The sequence below is a fragment of the Pollicipes pollicipes genome, unplaced genomic scaffold, assembly GCF_011947565.3.
Source record: "Pollicipes pollicipes isolate AB1234 unplaced genomic scaffold, Ppol_2.1 Scaffold_7261;HRSCAF=8764_pilon_pilon_pilon, whole genome shotgun sequence".
NCBI classification, from domain to species: Eukaryota; Metazoa; Arthropoda; class Thecostraca; order Pollicipedomorpha; family Pollicipedidae; genus Pollicipes; species Pollicipes pollicipes.
The window spans coordinates 48,125,729-48,140,338 of NW_023597054.1; the positions used below are offsets into that span (position 1 = coordinate 48,125,729).

At 60.4% G+C, this 14,610-nt stretch overlaps 2 protein-coding genes across 2 annotated transcripts in view; one reads left to right on the plus strand and one right to left on the minus strand.

Annotated features, from left to right (window-relative positions):
• LOC119113092 (inositol 1,4,5-trisphosphate receptor-like) overlaps positions 1-7,232 on the plus strand; it is a gene marked incomplete in the record, with an annotated part of 69,109 nt that extends 61,877 nt beyond the window's left edge. Inside the window, 9 exon segments of the mRNA XM_037237422.1 lie at positions 886-1,008; positions 1,564-1,733; positions 2,172-2,517; positions 2,993-3,097; positions 3,817-3,962; positions 4,300-4,465; positions 5,167-5,327; positions 5,823-5,984; positions 7,104-7,232. Coding sequence (XP_037093317.1) covers positions 886-1,008; positions 1,564-1,733; positions 2,172-2,517; positions 2,993-3,097; positions 3,817-3,962; positions 4,300-4,465; positions 5,167-5,327; positions 5,823-5,984; positions 7,104-7,193 — 1,469 coding nt within the window.
• A 744-nt stretch (positions 7,233-7,976) lies between these two features.
• Positions 7,977-14,135, minus strand: LOC119111559 (uncharacterized; the record flags this gene model as incomplete). The annotated part of the gene is given in 7 exon segments (XM_037235370.1): positions 7,977-9,223; positions 10,121-10,269; positions 10,819-10,969; positions 11,449-11,789; positions 12,485-12,586; positions 13,430-13,508; positions 13,957-14,135. Coding segments are annotated over 7 exon segments (1,035 nt in total), but the record flags the coding sequence as incomplete, so codon positions are not given.
• Between the last annotated feature and the right edge of the window lie 475 nt (positions 14,136-14,610).

Consider the following 14,610-nt stretch of genomic DNA (forward strand, 5'->3'; position numbering starts at 1 on the left):
TGTAACAGGCAGCCAGCGCGCCTGTACCACAGGTGGACAGCCGTTCGCCCCCCCTCGCCGCCGCCGCCCGTCGTCGTTAACAGCGCGCCCTACCTTCAGGGGGACGGCCGTCACCCCCCCCCCCCCCCTTCCTCGACCGCGCCGCCGTCCCCCCGTAACACGCGCGCCCCACCCCACCCACGGGTGGACGGCCGTCGCCTCCCCTCGCCGCCATCCTGTCGTGAGAGCGTATCCAGCCGCAGGGTGGACAGGCCGTCAACCTCCCCATTCGCCGCCCTCCGTCGTGAGATAGCGTTACCCTAGCCCGCAGGGTGAACCGGCCGTTCTCACCTCCCCTCGCCCGCCATCCGTCGTGAGAGCGTATCCTAGCCGCAGGTGGACGGCCCGTCACCTCTCCCCTCGCCGGCCTCCCGTCGTGAGAGCGTACCTAGCCGCAGGTGGCGGCCGTCGCCTCCCCGCCGCCTCCGTCGTGAGAGCGTACCTAGCCGCAGGTGGACGGCCGTCACCTCCCCTCGCCGCCTCCGTCGTGAGAGCGTACCTAGCCGCAGGTGGACGGCCGTCGCCTCCCCTCGCCGCTCCGTCGTGAGAGCGTACCTAGCCGCAGGTGGACGGCCGTCACCTCCCCTCGCCGCCTCCGTCGTGAGAGCGTACCTAGCCGCAGGTGGACGGCCGTCCCTCCCCTCGCCGCCTCCGTCGTGAGAGCGTACCCAGCGCAGGTGGACGGCCGTCGCCTCCCCTCGCCGCCTCCGTCGTGAGAGCGTACCTAGCCGCAGGTGGACGGCCGTCCGCCTCCCCTCGCCGCCTCCGTCGTGAGAGCGTACCCAGCCGCAGGCGGACAGCTCTCGTCTGACCGCGACTCAGCAATGCCTTCCGACTGTCCCGCAGGCCAGGCGCTGCTCTTCCGCATCAGCAACTACATGAGCCTCTGGTCGCACGTACTCTTCTTCCTGGCCGTCATCATCAACATGCTGGTGGCCGTCAGCTACCCCTTCACGGACGACTGGCCAAGTGAGACCGGCGCCTGGCTGGCTTCAGGCTCACACCTCACAGCGATACGGTTGGGGGAGACTCGGTTTGGCTGGTGGAAGTCATTATCAATGGATTGTCGTTGGGAACAAATGTCAGGACGCGCCGGCAGACAACCCCCAGGGAGCGGATTGAGTTTGTCTTGATAAGGATACCGGATTCTGAATGGAATGGTGGCTGGCGAGTGGCCAGTTTGCTGGCACGACTTCCGTGAACAGGCGCCGGTCTGATTTGTGTTCCCAGTTATCAGTTCCCAGGAGCACCAGTTTATTGTCCGTGTATTCTCGATCACCATTTTTCCTTAAGTTTTGTGGGGGAGAAGCGCTGCCGGAATAGCCGTCCCGGCGTGCTGCCCGCAGTCCGGGTCCTCACAAGAAGTCGCATATTAGCACCCACACGTGCTTTGTCTCTGCGCGCCCTGAGCATGCTGGGGGTGTGGTTCGTGCTTGATGAAGTTCATGCTTGAGCTCAAGTGTGTCCGATGTTATGTCGAGCTGTGGCGTCAGCCGGCTGATCACGTGTTGGCACGTGTTCCAGACGTGGGCAACTGGATGCCGTTCACATGGGCTGCGACGTTTGTGGCGGCGGCAGGCGCCTTCTGGTTCCCCGGCGCCGTGTCGTTCATGCTGCTATTCCTCTGCGTGCTCGGTATCTTTATCTTCACCGCCGGTCTCGAGTCGGTCATCTTCATTGTAGGACTGATAAACGTGAGTGAGCCGCACGCGCCGTGGTGGCGGGGGGGGGGGGGGGACAGACTGAGGCTGCCTGCCGGGACGGGGAGGGGAGGGGCTGACTGAATCCGCAGTGCCGGGATGGGGCGGGGGGGGGGGGGCTGTAAGCTGGGACGAGACAGGGAGTGGGCAGACCGGGACGGTGGGGGAAGGGGGAGCTGGGCTGTGTGTCGGGATGAGGCAAGAAGGGCGGAGACTGAGGCTGTGTGCCGGGACGGTGGGAGGGAGTGGGGGTGAGCTAAAGCTGCTACTCCTGCTGATGCGTATTATTTCCTGATGAATGCCGCTGTTACTCCTGCAATAATCGAATATGTGCAGAGCGAAGTGCGACAAGTACAAAGTACCCGTAATCCGTACAGGGTTCCTTGTTCAATTTAACCATCGCCGTTACACGCTGGACTCCTCCGCTTCCAGCTGGTGTTCAAAGGCATTCACGTGGCCAGCATCATGGGCAACAAGGGCTCGTTCGAGAAGACGTTCCGCCAGCGCGTCTCCGACTACGAGCTGCTCTACCACTTCGCCTACTTCGTGGTGTGCGTGTTCGGCCTGTCGCACTGCTTCTTCTACTCCGTGCTGCTGTTCGACGTGGTGTACCGCGAGGAGACGCTGCTCAACGTCATGAAGTCGGTCACCAAGAACGGCCGCTCCATCCTGCTGACGGCCGTGCTGGCGCTCATCCTGGTCTACCTCTTCTCCATCATCGGCTTCATGTTCTTCCAGGACGACTTCGTCGTGCCCGTCAACCTCGGTCAGCGGACAGGTAGGCCTGCCGGACCGGACTCGCCCGCACCGCGGCGGCGGCCTGTGGGGGCGCGCTCTGGCAGTGGGGTGAGATTTACAGTGCAAGCAGTCCCAGTGGCAATGGCCGCATCTCTGTGCTGTCCTGCCGTCGGAAGGGAGCTGTGACCCTTCGTTTGGTGCACACTTAACGCGCAGCTGTGTGTGTCTTGAATGCGAAACAGGTGTATGTTACCACGCGGCTTAGTGGCTGGTGCGTGAGTGCACATCGTTTTTTTTCATGTCGGCATCCCTCTCACACCCATCATCGCTAGTTCCTAGTCAGTTGCGTCCCCTTCCCCTCCCCTTCCCTTCCGTAAACACCAGATCTAACACGTGTGCCGTACCCCGTGAGCCAACTGGTACGTGAGCGTGTGACCTCACGTGACCTGACTATACACGCGGCTGGAGGCGTGTGACCTGTGACCTGACTGGGTTGTGACCGCATGACCGGGCAGACGTGGCCGAAGACGTGCTGGAGGCGGCGGCCGGCAGCGGCGCGGGCTGGTGCGACGCCGAGGAGGCGTGCTCGGCCGAGACGTCCGCCCACAAATACACCCACTGTGAGTCGAACGCTACCTGCCGAACGCCGCCGCCAACTGGTGGCTGTGGAGGGGTTTTCAGCTGCTTGCACTGGACAGGGATGGCTGCTCAACTCTGCCTACATAATCGATGCGGAATCTCATGATGGCCCGTAATATGTTTTCGAATGGCCTCATTTGCAGCGAATTCATCATGAAATCGGCAGCCGGCTTATGCCTGTCTCAGTCCGCAGACTGGAGACCGGATTCATGAATGATGATAGCCTGCGAGCTGTCTGATCGTGCTGTGATCTGGAGCTGTCCATTTCGTCCTGCGCCGCCCCCACCTCATCCCACCCCTCACTTCCGCTGACACTCTTCTGCTGGCGCCCACCTGTGCTGACACCCGCTCTGCTGATCCCCGTCCTGCTAACGCCGGCCTTTGCTGACCCCCGACCTGCTGACGCCGGTCTTTGCTGATCCGCGACCCGCTGACGCCGGCCTCTGCTGATCCCCGACCCGCTGACGCCAGCCTCTGCTGATCCCCGACCCGCTGACGCCGGTCTTTGCTGACCCTCGGCCCGCTGACGCCGGTCTTTGCTGACCCTCAGCCCGCTGACGCGGGCTTTGCTGACCCCCGTCCCACTGACGCCGGTCTTTGCTGACCCTCGGCCCACTGACGCCGGCCTCTGCTGATCCCCGACCCGCTGACGTCGGTCTCTGCTGACCCTCCGCCCTCTGACGCCGCTCCGCCTCGGCAGCGGCGGCACCGCCGGACGTGCCGGCCGACGAGGAGCAGCGCGAGCGCGCCTGTGACACGCTCATGATGTGCATCGTCACCACGCTGAACCAAGGCCTGCGCAATGGCGGCGGCATCGGGGACGTGCTGCGCGCGCCCAGCAGCAAGGTGCGGCCGCACGGCGTCCGGCCCGCTCGACGGTCAACTGCTGGCAGCCGCCGTGGCGGGCGGCTGAGTGGCGTGCTGTGCGCGTGTTGCGGTGTGGCGACGGACCGGTGCGCCTCGAGGAAGGCGTGTGAGATTCGCACGGCTCCAGAGATATGCGCCTTTGGAGCACGTAAGCTCCATGTACCCATTCCATGCGATGTACTGGAGCATGCGGCGTCTTGCCGCATGATCCGTGCCGTTCCTTACCTCACATTCGCCTGACGTGCCGGACTATGGTAAGTATTATGGTGCTGGTTCTGGGCGTTGTGGCACCAGTGACGCTACCGTTCGCCGCCAGGACCCGCTGTTCACGGCCCGTGTGATATACGACCTGCTGTTCTTCTTCGTCGTCATCATCATCGTGCTGAACCTTATCTTCGGTGTCATCATCGACACGTTCGCCGATCTCAGGAGCGACAAGCAGCAGAAGGAGGAGATTCTGAAGAACTCGTGCTTCGTCTGCGGTGAGTGCGCGCAACCTCGGCGCAACACGGGGAGTGTTGGTTTAGCGGGAGGACGAGGCGTACCGCGGTGCTCACTAGCAGCCTGGGGAGGGAGGCTAACGGCGTGGACAGCATCAGTGGACCCGCTGCTGCTGGCCGCCGGCACGTTCTAACCGGCGTCCAGTCACAGCGCGGCGAGCAAGCCCAGTTCAAGAGCCGCTCCAGGGACGCCCAATCATTTGTTAACTAGGTAATGCAGTGTCATGTAAGAGGCGGCGTCGACCTCGGCGAGTGTCCGATCCTTAGGAAAGTGCTCCGCTGGGGTGCTCCGCCGTGCCCTGCTGCGGGGTGACCCGCTGCCGGTGTCGGAACAAAGCGCTCCTTTGTTGGTTCTGGAGTTCGATCGCAGTCCGAGATCGTGACGCAAAGTAGACCAGACTTCCCAACAGATTTGGTGAGATTGTGGGCATGGTTTTGGCTGGCTTTAAATAGAAGTTTGATGTACCTTGATGACGAGGGCATATTCTTTGAGGCATATTTTAAGAGGCATGCTGTAATTGTGTCATGTGGCTTTGGTATGTTGCTTTAATTGTGTCACGTGGGTTTGGTATGCTACTTTAATTGTGCCACGTGGCTTTGGTATGTTGCTTTACGATGGCCGGTGCCCAGCTGAACCTGAAACCTGTCTCGAAAGATGGCTGAGCATCGTCTTTTCCTTCCAGGTCTGCAGCGGAGCGACTTTGACAATAAATCGGTGACCTTTGAGGAGCACGTGAAGAACGAGCACAACATGTGGCATTACCTGTACTTTATTGTGCTCATCAAGGTCAAGGTGTCGACCGAGTTCACTGGCCCGGAGAGCTACGTTTACAACATGGTTCAGGTATAGACACTGCGCACTTTGCTGGCGAGTCGTTGACTTGGTCACGGAACGTATGCACGCAGTTGCCGCGTTTGTTATGGGCTACGTGCGACGATGGCTAGATTGTATTGGATGCAGCGGATTGTGTATAGTGCAATGGGAGGAATGTTGTCGGATAACTGATCCGTGTAACGTTGATGAAGGCGTGAAGATATCGCCCAGACGTCATCAGTCATGCAGTCTGGGTTGGCTGATCACTGACGCCTGGACGATTGTTGTCAGAAGCTCGGAATAGACACGAGCCGTGGCGTGGAATCCGTCTGATAATGGCAATGCCTGGAAGGCTGTCATCAGCGACATCGGAATGGCATTGTTGGAACCAGACGAGTGCGCGTTTCTCGAGGAGGTGGGAAAGGCGGGGGGGGGGGGGGGGAGGGGCGGGGTCCGATGGTGCTGCGTCCGCCCCGCCACCGAAGCCGGCGGCGACTGACCCGGCCACTCCGTCGGCGGCCGCAGGAGAAGAACCTCGACTGGTTCCCGCGCATGCGCGCCATGTCGCTGACCACCGGCGAGGCCGAGGGCGAGCAGAACGACCTGCGCAGCCTGCAGCACAAGCTGGACACCACCATGGGCCTGGTGAAGACGCTGTCCGACCAGCTGGCCGAGCTGCGTGACCAGGTAAGCGTCGGATCCTGCGTCCGGCGCGGCGCCGGGAGATCCTGCGCCGCAGACGCACTGGCCGGGCGGCGCCGGGCCTCCGGGGCGGCGCGCTTGTGCCGTGCGGCGAGTTCGAGTGCTGTTGACAGAGCAAACGAGCCGGCGACGACGCTGTTGATTGCGACCGTGGCGGTAGTTGGGGAAGGTCGTGGGGGGTGGCTGCCGCTCTCAGATTGCAAAAGTTTTCACATTATGCCTGCACAAGCGCGCACTTAGGCTATGGTAAGGATCATAACGCATGGCGGCACTTGGGAAGAAATAAATTAATGACCTTGAACGGCAGCGACGGTGACGGCTTGGGCGGGGAGGAGGGACGGTATTGAAGCCGAGCGGTACTGCAGACTGCCGATTGGGGCTGTCTCGGCTGTGGTCCGGTCGTCTGACGCCGGTTCCCTCTCAGCTTCGGCTATGGTCCGGTCGTCTGACGCCCGTTCCCTCTCAGCCTCGGCTGTGGTCCGGGTCGTCTGACGCCGGTTCCCTCTCAGCCTCGGCTGTGGTCCGGTGTCTGACGCCCGTTCCCTCTCAGCCTCGGCTATGGTCCGGCCGTCTGACGTCCGTTCCCTCTCACCCTCGGCTCTGGTCCGGTCGTCTGACGCCCGTTCCCTCTCAGCCTCGGCTATGGTCCGGTCGTCTGACGTCCGTTCCCTCTCAGCCTCGGCCGTGGTCTGGTCGTCTGACGCCCGTTCCCTCTCAGCCTCGGCTATGGTCCGGTCGTCTGACGCCCGTTCCCTCTCAGCCTCGGCTATGGTCCGGTCGTCTGACGCCGTTCCCTCTCAGCCTCGGCTATGGTCCGGTCGTCTGACGTCCGTTCCCTTTTCAGCCTCGGCCGTGGTCCGGTCGTCTGACGTCCGTTCCCTCTCAGCCTCGGCTGTGGTCCGGTCTTCTCGACGTCCGTTCCTCTCAGCCTCGGCTATGGTCCGGCCGTCTGACGTCCGTTCGCTCTCAGCCTCGGCTATGGTCCGGTCGTCTGACGCCCGATCCCTCTCAGCCTCGGCTATGGTCCGGTTGTCTGACGCCCGTTCCCTCTCAGCCTCGGCCGTGGTCCGGTCGTCTGACGCCCCGCTCCTTCCCTCTTCATAGATGAGCGAGCAGCGCAAGCAGAAGCAGCGCATCGACTTGCTGCAACCGGGCCTGACGCCTCACCCCAACGACGCCGCCAACCACCTCTAGAGCCTGCTGCACGCGCTGTGTCGCGCCACACGGCCGGCGGCCGGCTCCAGCGCGGCGGCGGTGGCGGCGGCCGGCCGGCCCCGCGCCCTCTCCTTGGCCGAGGCGGCCGGTCGGCCGCGCGCCGAGGCCCGTCGCGCCACCGTCACCGGCACTTGCCGGCTGTGAGGTGCGCTGGCCGGCCGGGAGGGGGCACTGCCGGCGACACGGCTGGCAGGCCTCGACGGAGCTCGAGGTGTTCCGAACTTTCGGCCACGGCAGAGACGCCGTCCGCCGGGGTGACTGTGAAGACGAGTACGAAACCGACTCTGGGAGATGCGCGAGGTTGACTCCGGAGTCGACGCGGAGGGGAGTCCGAGGTCGACTTCGGAGGCGAATCGTGAGATTACCGCGTGGGAGACTGTTGAGCCGCTTCCTGGGCCGGCGACGAAACATCGACGGCCGCCGGGCCAGCGAGAATCTGAGGTGACAGAACGTGGCAGCTGCGGACGGGGCTCACCGCGCACGACGCGCTCGTGCGTGTGCGTGGGTGCTCAGTGTGTGTGTGACAATAGGGGTGCGAGTGCGGCGCGCGCCGGCGCGGGCTTCCCGCCGCCGGCGTCGGCGGCGCCGCCCGCCGACGCTCCTCCCCTTCCATCAGGTACGGACGATCAGCGCGGCGTGTGGGGCTGGTGTCTACGGCCGGTGCGGGCCGCGCGGCGCGTGGTGCGACTCCATGAGGAACGGCTGCCGACTCCTGGCTCGGTCAGCCTGGCGTCAGCCGGTTTTGGCCGGGCGAACAGGGGGATGTGACCCGCGCGGCGCCGGCCGGCTGCTCGGGGCGGCGGCCCCGGCAGCGTTGTTACTTCGGATCACAGCTGTAGTTCTTCCTGTGCCAGAATTTATTGACACGTTACTTGATATTGTAAGGCGTAGTCATGCGGCGGCGGCGCAGCATCGCCGCCCCAGCGCTCGTAGCAGTAAGGCGCGCGGGAGGCCCAGATGGCGTTTACGTTGTTTTTATTCTGAGGTGTATTCTGCTTTTCTGGGCGCCTGGTCCAGATGTTAGCGATGTCGATGATGTAGTGCTTTTGCTGCCGGTGTTCGCATTTTACCGCCCGTGGGAGGCGCACGCCAATAGCTATATTACTGTCCCGTTGTCTTGTTGAAATAAACTTTACGTATGTTTTTGGAACCGAGGTTTTCAAATGATGCCCACGCATGGTTCAAGTCTTCTTTCATCCGCGTAGTCTAAATGGTAAAATATTTGACTGCAGCAAGACCCACGTGGTGCATGCCACCATCGTCCGCTTACGAACAGCAGTCGATCTGATATGGATATCCCGTTCTGACCCGTCCTCGAGTAGCAACGCCTGCGAACAGATCGGCCACACGGCCCGCCCGCCGTCTTGCTTTGACATCAGCATCAGCTATCCGGTCCATGGACAAGGAAACGCGTTAGGTGAACACAGTATGTGGGCCCGGTCAAATAGGAAAGTGCTCAAACTAGACGGACGTACATGCTGAGTCCTCGAGTTATTGTGCTCAGAGTGTGTTAAAGTCGCTGCCAGTGTCGCGTCTTCAGCCTGATCTGCACGACTGGGAGCCGAGACGGATCGGCTGATCCACCTGCGAAGGCAATAGGTCCCTATCTTCGGCAACAACACAGTCAATGACTACTAGACGAAAGGCAGTGAGACATCACCACCACATACAGAGCTCGCGGTCCTGAGGCACATGCTTCCCGCCGCCCGTCTCACTGCAGATGAAGGCACAAAGGTATGGCTTACCGCGCCGGCGGAGCGGTACGCACCACACGCGCACCTCGCTAAGGCCGTCACTAAGGCACGGGTTTCGCTCCGCGGCCCGGCGGAGCCCCCTTCTGCGGCTGACATCGTACGTTCCGGCGGGCGGGTGCCGCAGACCCGGCGAGTCGCGGCGGCGCAGACTCCGGGCCGACCGCAGACGCCTTCCGGTGTCTGGCAGCTGGAGCGGAAGTTCACTTCCGGTCGGCGCTGTCTCACAGCTCGTCCGGTTGCCGGTGAGGTCCGGGTCTGCGGCAGACGCGGCGCCGGCCACGGCACGCCTCGGTATTCATGAAACACCCCGGGAGAGGACGGCGCGGGTCCGCCAACCAAATGGGAAATAGGTTGTCGTACTTGAAACGAGCTTCCGAACTTGAAACGAACTTTCAGCTTCCAGTCGCACAGCAAAAGTAATCGCATGCAGGAGATCCCCTCATTGAAATGCATCCAAGAACATTCTAGATCACCTCACAAATCCTCGCGCACGAGTATGAACGCATTAATTAAGGATTTCAGTCACTGGACGACGGGGGGGGGGGGGGGAGACAGGGCACGGAACTTAACCTCCACTCCGATCCCGACAAGCACATGCACTGGTCACTGTAGGCAGCTGGCTGGGAGGTGGTGCCGCCTGGTCTGGGCTTGGCTGGGCTGTCCAGGTTCGTCACCAGCTCAGGCTGCACCAGAGACGAGGTACGGCACCAGCTCCGGCTACGCCTGTGACGCTGGGTCCGGGCTTGGCTGGAGCTGTCCAGGTACGGCACCAGCTCTGGCTGCATCAGTGACGCTGGGTCCGGGCTCGGCTGGGGCTGTCCAGGTACGGCACCAGCTCTGGCTGCGCCTGTGATGCTGGGTCCGGGCCTGGCTGAAGCTGTCCATGTACGGCCCCAGCTCCGGCTGCATCAGTGACGCTGGGTCCGGGCTTGGCTGGAGCTGTCCAGGTACGGCACCAGCTCCAGCTGCATCAGTGACGCTGGGTCCGGGCTCGGCTGGGGCTGTCCAGGTACGGCACCAGCTCCGGCTGCGCCTGTGACGCTGGGTCCGCGTCTGACTGCAACTCAAAACGCGTCGACTTCAAAGTCTCCCTGTCAGCTGCAGCTCGCCCCGCCTCCCTCAGACTAAACACGGCACGGGCTTTGAACTCACCGTTGCAAAGGGCTCCCTGCCAGCTCCAGGTCGTCCAGCGGCGCGGCATCTTCAACCTGCCAGAAGTCGGCAGTGCTGCCCTCCGGCTCCACGTACCAGCTGACGAAGAGCAGCTCCAACTCGTACGAGGCTGGTTCGGCGGCGTCGTCCTGTTGAAGGCGGCCAGTGAAGGGGCATGTGCACTTTGCAGTGCGCGCGCATATGTAGGGCACTTTGCTTTACTATCACAGTTCGGCCCTGAAGCGTCCTTTTGAAACGTCGTTTTGGCACTGGTGTCCGTGGAACCTGAGCATTTCGTTGAAAGAGAGTCAGAGGGTGATCCTGTCCCGTTTTTGACGCCGGGGCGACCCCACCGGGCAAAAGTCGTCCCAGGAAAGTCATCATTGCGGTCTGACTCTGGGTTATTTGCCTGATTGCGACTGCGCCACAGAACAAGAACTCGATAAGCAACACACAGCAGCCGAAGCGTTTAGGTCAGTTAAAACTTCATGCTTGGTCCCAGAACTGTCCTGGCGTATATCACGTTATCCACTAAACTCCCGTTCGTTTTTTCGGGTGATCCCCATGCCATCGGGCCGGAGCTGGCGGTGATGCTCAAACCCCGGATGTTCGCCCCGACCGCAGCGGCATCAGCGCTCGGCAGAACTCTCCCCGTCCCGCGCCCTCCCTGAGCCGAGCCGGCGCGCAGGACCGCTTACGTCATACACCTGCAGGGTCCGCTGGCCGGGGCCCAGGTGGCCGCAGGGCAGCGTGACGTTGGTGCTCATGTGGAGGTCCCAGCGGGCCCAGGGCGGCGTGCCGGGGCCCGGCGGTTGACTGCTCCACCGCACCTCCTTGGTCGTGGAGCATCTGCACGCACAGTACGACATACGGATTGTGCCGTTTTATGTGCGTCCGTAGAGCCGGCTGGAGAGCGGCACAAGTCGAGGCTAAACACACCGGCTGGTTGCTTCAGTTTTAGCAACATTACCCTCACTGCTTCAGAAATGTCCGTCCGTCACAGCTGACAACGAGAACTGAAGCCGTTATGATGGAGTTGGACGTCGATAGTCTGATTTTTTCCGACAACTGCGTCTCTCCCAGTGGTACATTAACATCTGTCGCCGAGGGATGCCCTCCCTCCCTCTCAGTTCTGACCCCAGCGTATGAGTCTCCCAGCAGACACGGCGTGCACTAGTCGGCATCCTCCCGCGAATCACCATCATCCAGACTATGACCAGCCTGCTCCGAGCTGTCGTGAGCCGTCCCATCTCCGGTTCTAATCCCCCGGGTCACCTGCCTCTCCCGACCACCCTGCGTGAGCGCGTGAGCGTGTGACCCCACCTCACCTGAGCGTGTGACCCTCCCAGAGCTGCACCCGCAGTCGGACCGGGTCAGAGGTACGCGTCGTCACGTTCAGCCGGGGGAACACCAGCGCCCCCGGGTGCGGCTGGCGGTCGCACGCCTCGTACGCGGCCGCCGTCCAGCGTTCGGGCGCGTGGAACCAAAGCTCGACCAGCAGCGACGCCGCGCCGGCTGGTAGGTGGGGTATGGGCGCGTTCAGGCGCGCGCCGAAGTGGCGCCGGTCGGGTGGCGGGTCCGTGGTGGCTCGCACGCTGCGCAGGTGGCCGCCGGGGTAGCAGCGCACCGGTGGAGTCACGCGCACACGAGACCGGTACCAGGCGCCCGCCTGCGGCCAGAGGCAGTGTCAGGATCGGGACCAGGCGCCCACCGCGGCCAGAGGCGGTGTCAGGACCCGCACCAGGCGCCCACCGCGGCCAGAGGCGGTATCAGGACTGGTACCAGGCGCCCGCCGCAGCCAGGGGCGGTACCGTGGCTGGTGCCAGGCACCTGCCGCAGTCAGGGGCAGTGTCAGGACCGGTACCAGGCGCGTGTCTGCGATCAGAGGCGGTGTCAGGACCGGTACCAGGCGCGTGTCTGCGATCAGAGGCGGTGTCAGGACCGGTACCAGGCGCGTGTCTGCGATCAGAGGCGGTGTCAGGACCGGTACCAGGCGGTGTCAGGACCGGTACCAGGCGCTCACCGCGGCCAGAGGCCGTGTCAGGAACGGTACGAGGCGTTGTCCCAAACCGTGTCGGGCTACTGGGGATCGCTTTTGGAAAAAGATGCCTGAGGACATCTTTTCCAGGGATCATCTTGACGGAACGCAAATGCAGGACGATGCAAAACTGGGATCCCAGAATTCTCCAGTTTTGAGACGGATGGTGAAAGAATTGATTGTGACTTCCTTGCAGTGAGCTGGTGTTTAATTAATTGATATGCCAGAGCTAACCGTGATAACGCTACACAGAATAAACGGCATGTCAAGGTTGAATGAGCGACAGTTGTACGGTGATTGGAATAGTCATCGTATTGCGCCCTTACCGTTGAGAAGTCTAAGATATACGCGTAAGAGAAGACCGCTTGATTTTCTCTCCTGTGCAGAATCTCGCAACAGTCAGATATTGGCTCTAGTCTTGGGTACACCTGGAATACGCGTGCGAGTGATGGCTAATGGTGACGCATTATTCGGGATGCGCGGCAAAAGGCGAGTGCGATGTCTATATTTGTCTGTTGCTGACCTACAACCGCACGTATCTGCCAATTTGCCAGCAAACAGTAATAACCAGACGTAATTATGAGACGGTAGTTCTCATTCTGGCAAAGGTCAACTTTCAATATACCGTGAAGCACTAGACAAATGACCTTATCAGGGAAGCATTGGCAATATTGAGTGTCATCAAAAAAGGCAATGCTATCTAAATCATGACGTTAAGCCTGCACTTCTTGATATGCTGAAAATCGATTATTGTCAGAAAAAGAACTCACAGCTCACAATGCTGAAAACCAGGAGCTCAAAGTCTTTCTTACATACATAAAGTAGTGAATGTCTGACATTTGACGTCATATTATGATGTAAGTGTAATGGCCGAGTGGTTAGCGCATTGGACTGCCACTTCGGGGCCAAGGTTCAAATCCCGGTTGCGCCATGGCGCTTGAATCATATGCATGATATATAGATATACGGCCAAAGCAGTCTCTGACGTACCCTATCAGGACCGTGACCGCGTGCGTCTTGCCCCGTTCTAAGAACACATTTCACAGTGGGGCGGCACGCAGGCCACTCCAGGGACTGGTGGCCAGCGTCGTATGTGACGTAGCGGGTTGAACAACACTTGTTACGGGAAAAGTTCAGGCGTTCTTTGTCATGCATTCACCGCTGGTGAAACTAGAACGGATCTCGCTTGACAGAACAGGGTGTAAGGCACGCTTGGCGAAAAACAGCCTTGTAAGAACCCCAGCAACCTCTAAGTTGAACTCCATAAATACCTGCATAGGATTGGTGATAATGTCATCTTGAGATGCATCACTTATTTCAAGCCACTGCAAGCTGATTTTGGCAATGTACCTGAAACCAGCATTCACGAATAAATGAAATTGTGGTCTTAATGACCTAGCTGCGACTGCACCTAGTTCAGAAACCCCGAATTTTAACACTGATGCATCCAAACTCCGACAACAGCATTCTGGCCTCCATTCGTCGATCCCATCATGTTCTTCATATGCATCATTGTTGTTGTCCAACCTATAGTTTACCTTAATTTATAAATAACTTTACGTCTTCTTAGGATACAAACTGTAGCGATAGCAAATGCCCAATTGATTACCAGTACAAAGCTGCAGTAATATGGTAAGAATGCCAGGATGCTATGATCAAATCAAATGAATTTCATATAGCAGTTCATGAGGGATCCAAAGCGTACTGTACAGTTAGACAATCGGCTCAAGCACAAGCGATCTCTTGATGGGCGTACACATGTTTGTGCGAGTGTCTGTGCTCACTACACCGTACTCACGTCGGCAGCCAGGGTGGGAAGACGTGCTGAATGCTCTCGTAGTACGGTCTGGCAAATGTGGCGCGATACTTCGCCCTGGTTGGATCACTGATGTTGGACGGGAACTTCCGGGCGAAGAAGAAACGGCCAGAGAACTTCCACAAGTGGTCAATATCCCGCGGCGCAACAGTGGCGGGGCCCTGTGGGAGATGCACGAAGTTTCTCAGATGATCTGTGTCACCCTCCACGGCGAGGGAACCCACACGAGAGCTGTGAACTTCGTCAGGTCTCCGCGCCGTTCACCACGGTGGAAGGACTCTGAGAGAGACGAGGAAACTCTCTCAAATGGTCTGTGTCGCCCAGCATCACAGTGCGGGACTCTGAGAGAGGTGTGACTGTAACGACTTCTAGAACGGTTCGTGTCGCCCTCCGCCAGGACGCCAAGACTCACAGAGAGATGCGAGAGTGATAACGTTCTCAAGCGGTCCATGTCTTCCTTCGATGTAGTGGCAGAACGAAGAGAAGGGACTCTTCCAGGTGTTTCACATTTTTAAGTCGGTGGAGGGAGAGGACTGAGGTGATAAAGCTGACAAAATCTAACCCCAAACCTAATTTCTTTCTGGATTTCGGCCACTTGACTTTGCGTCCTCGATGTGAAAAGCCCACGCCAAGCCA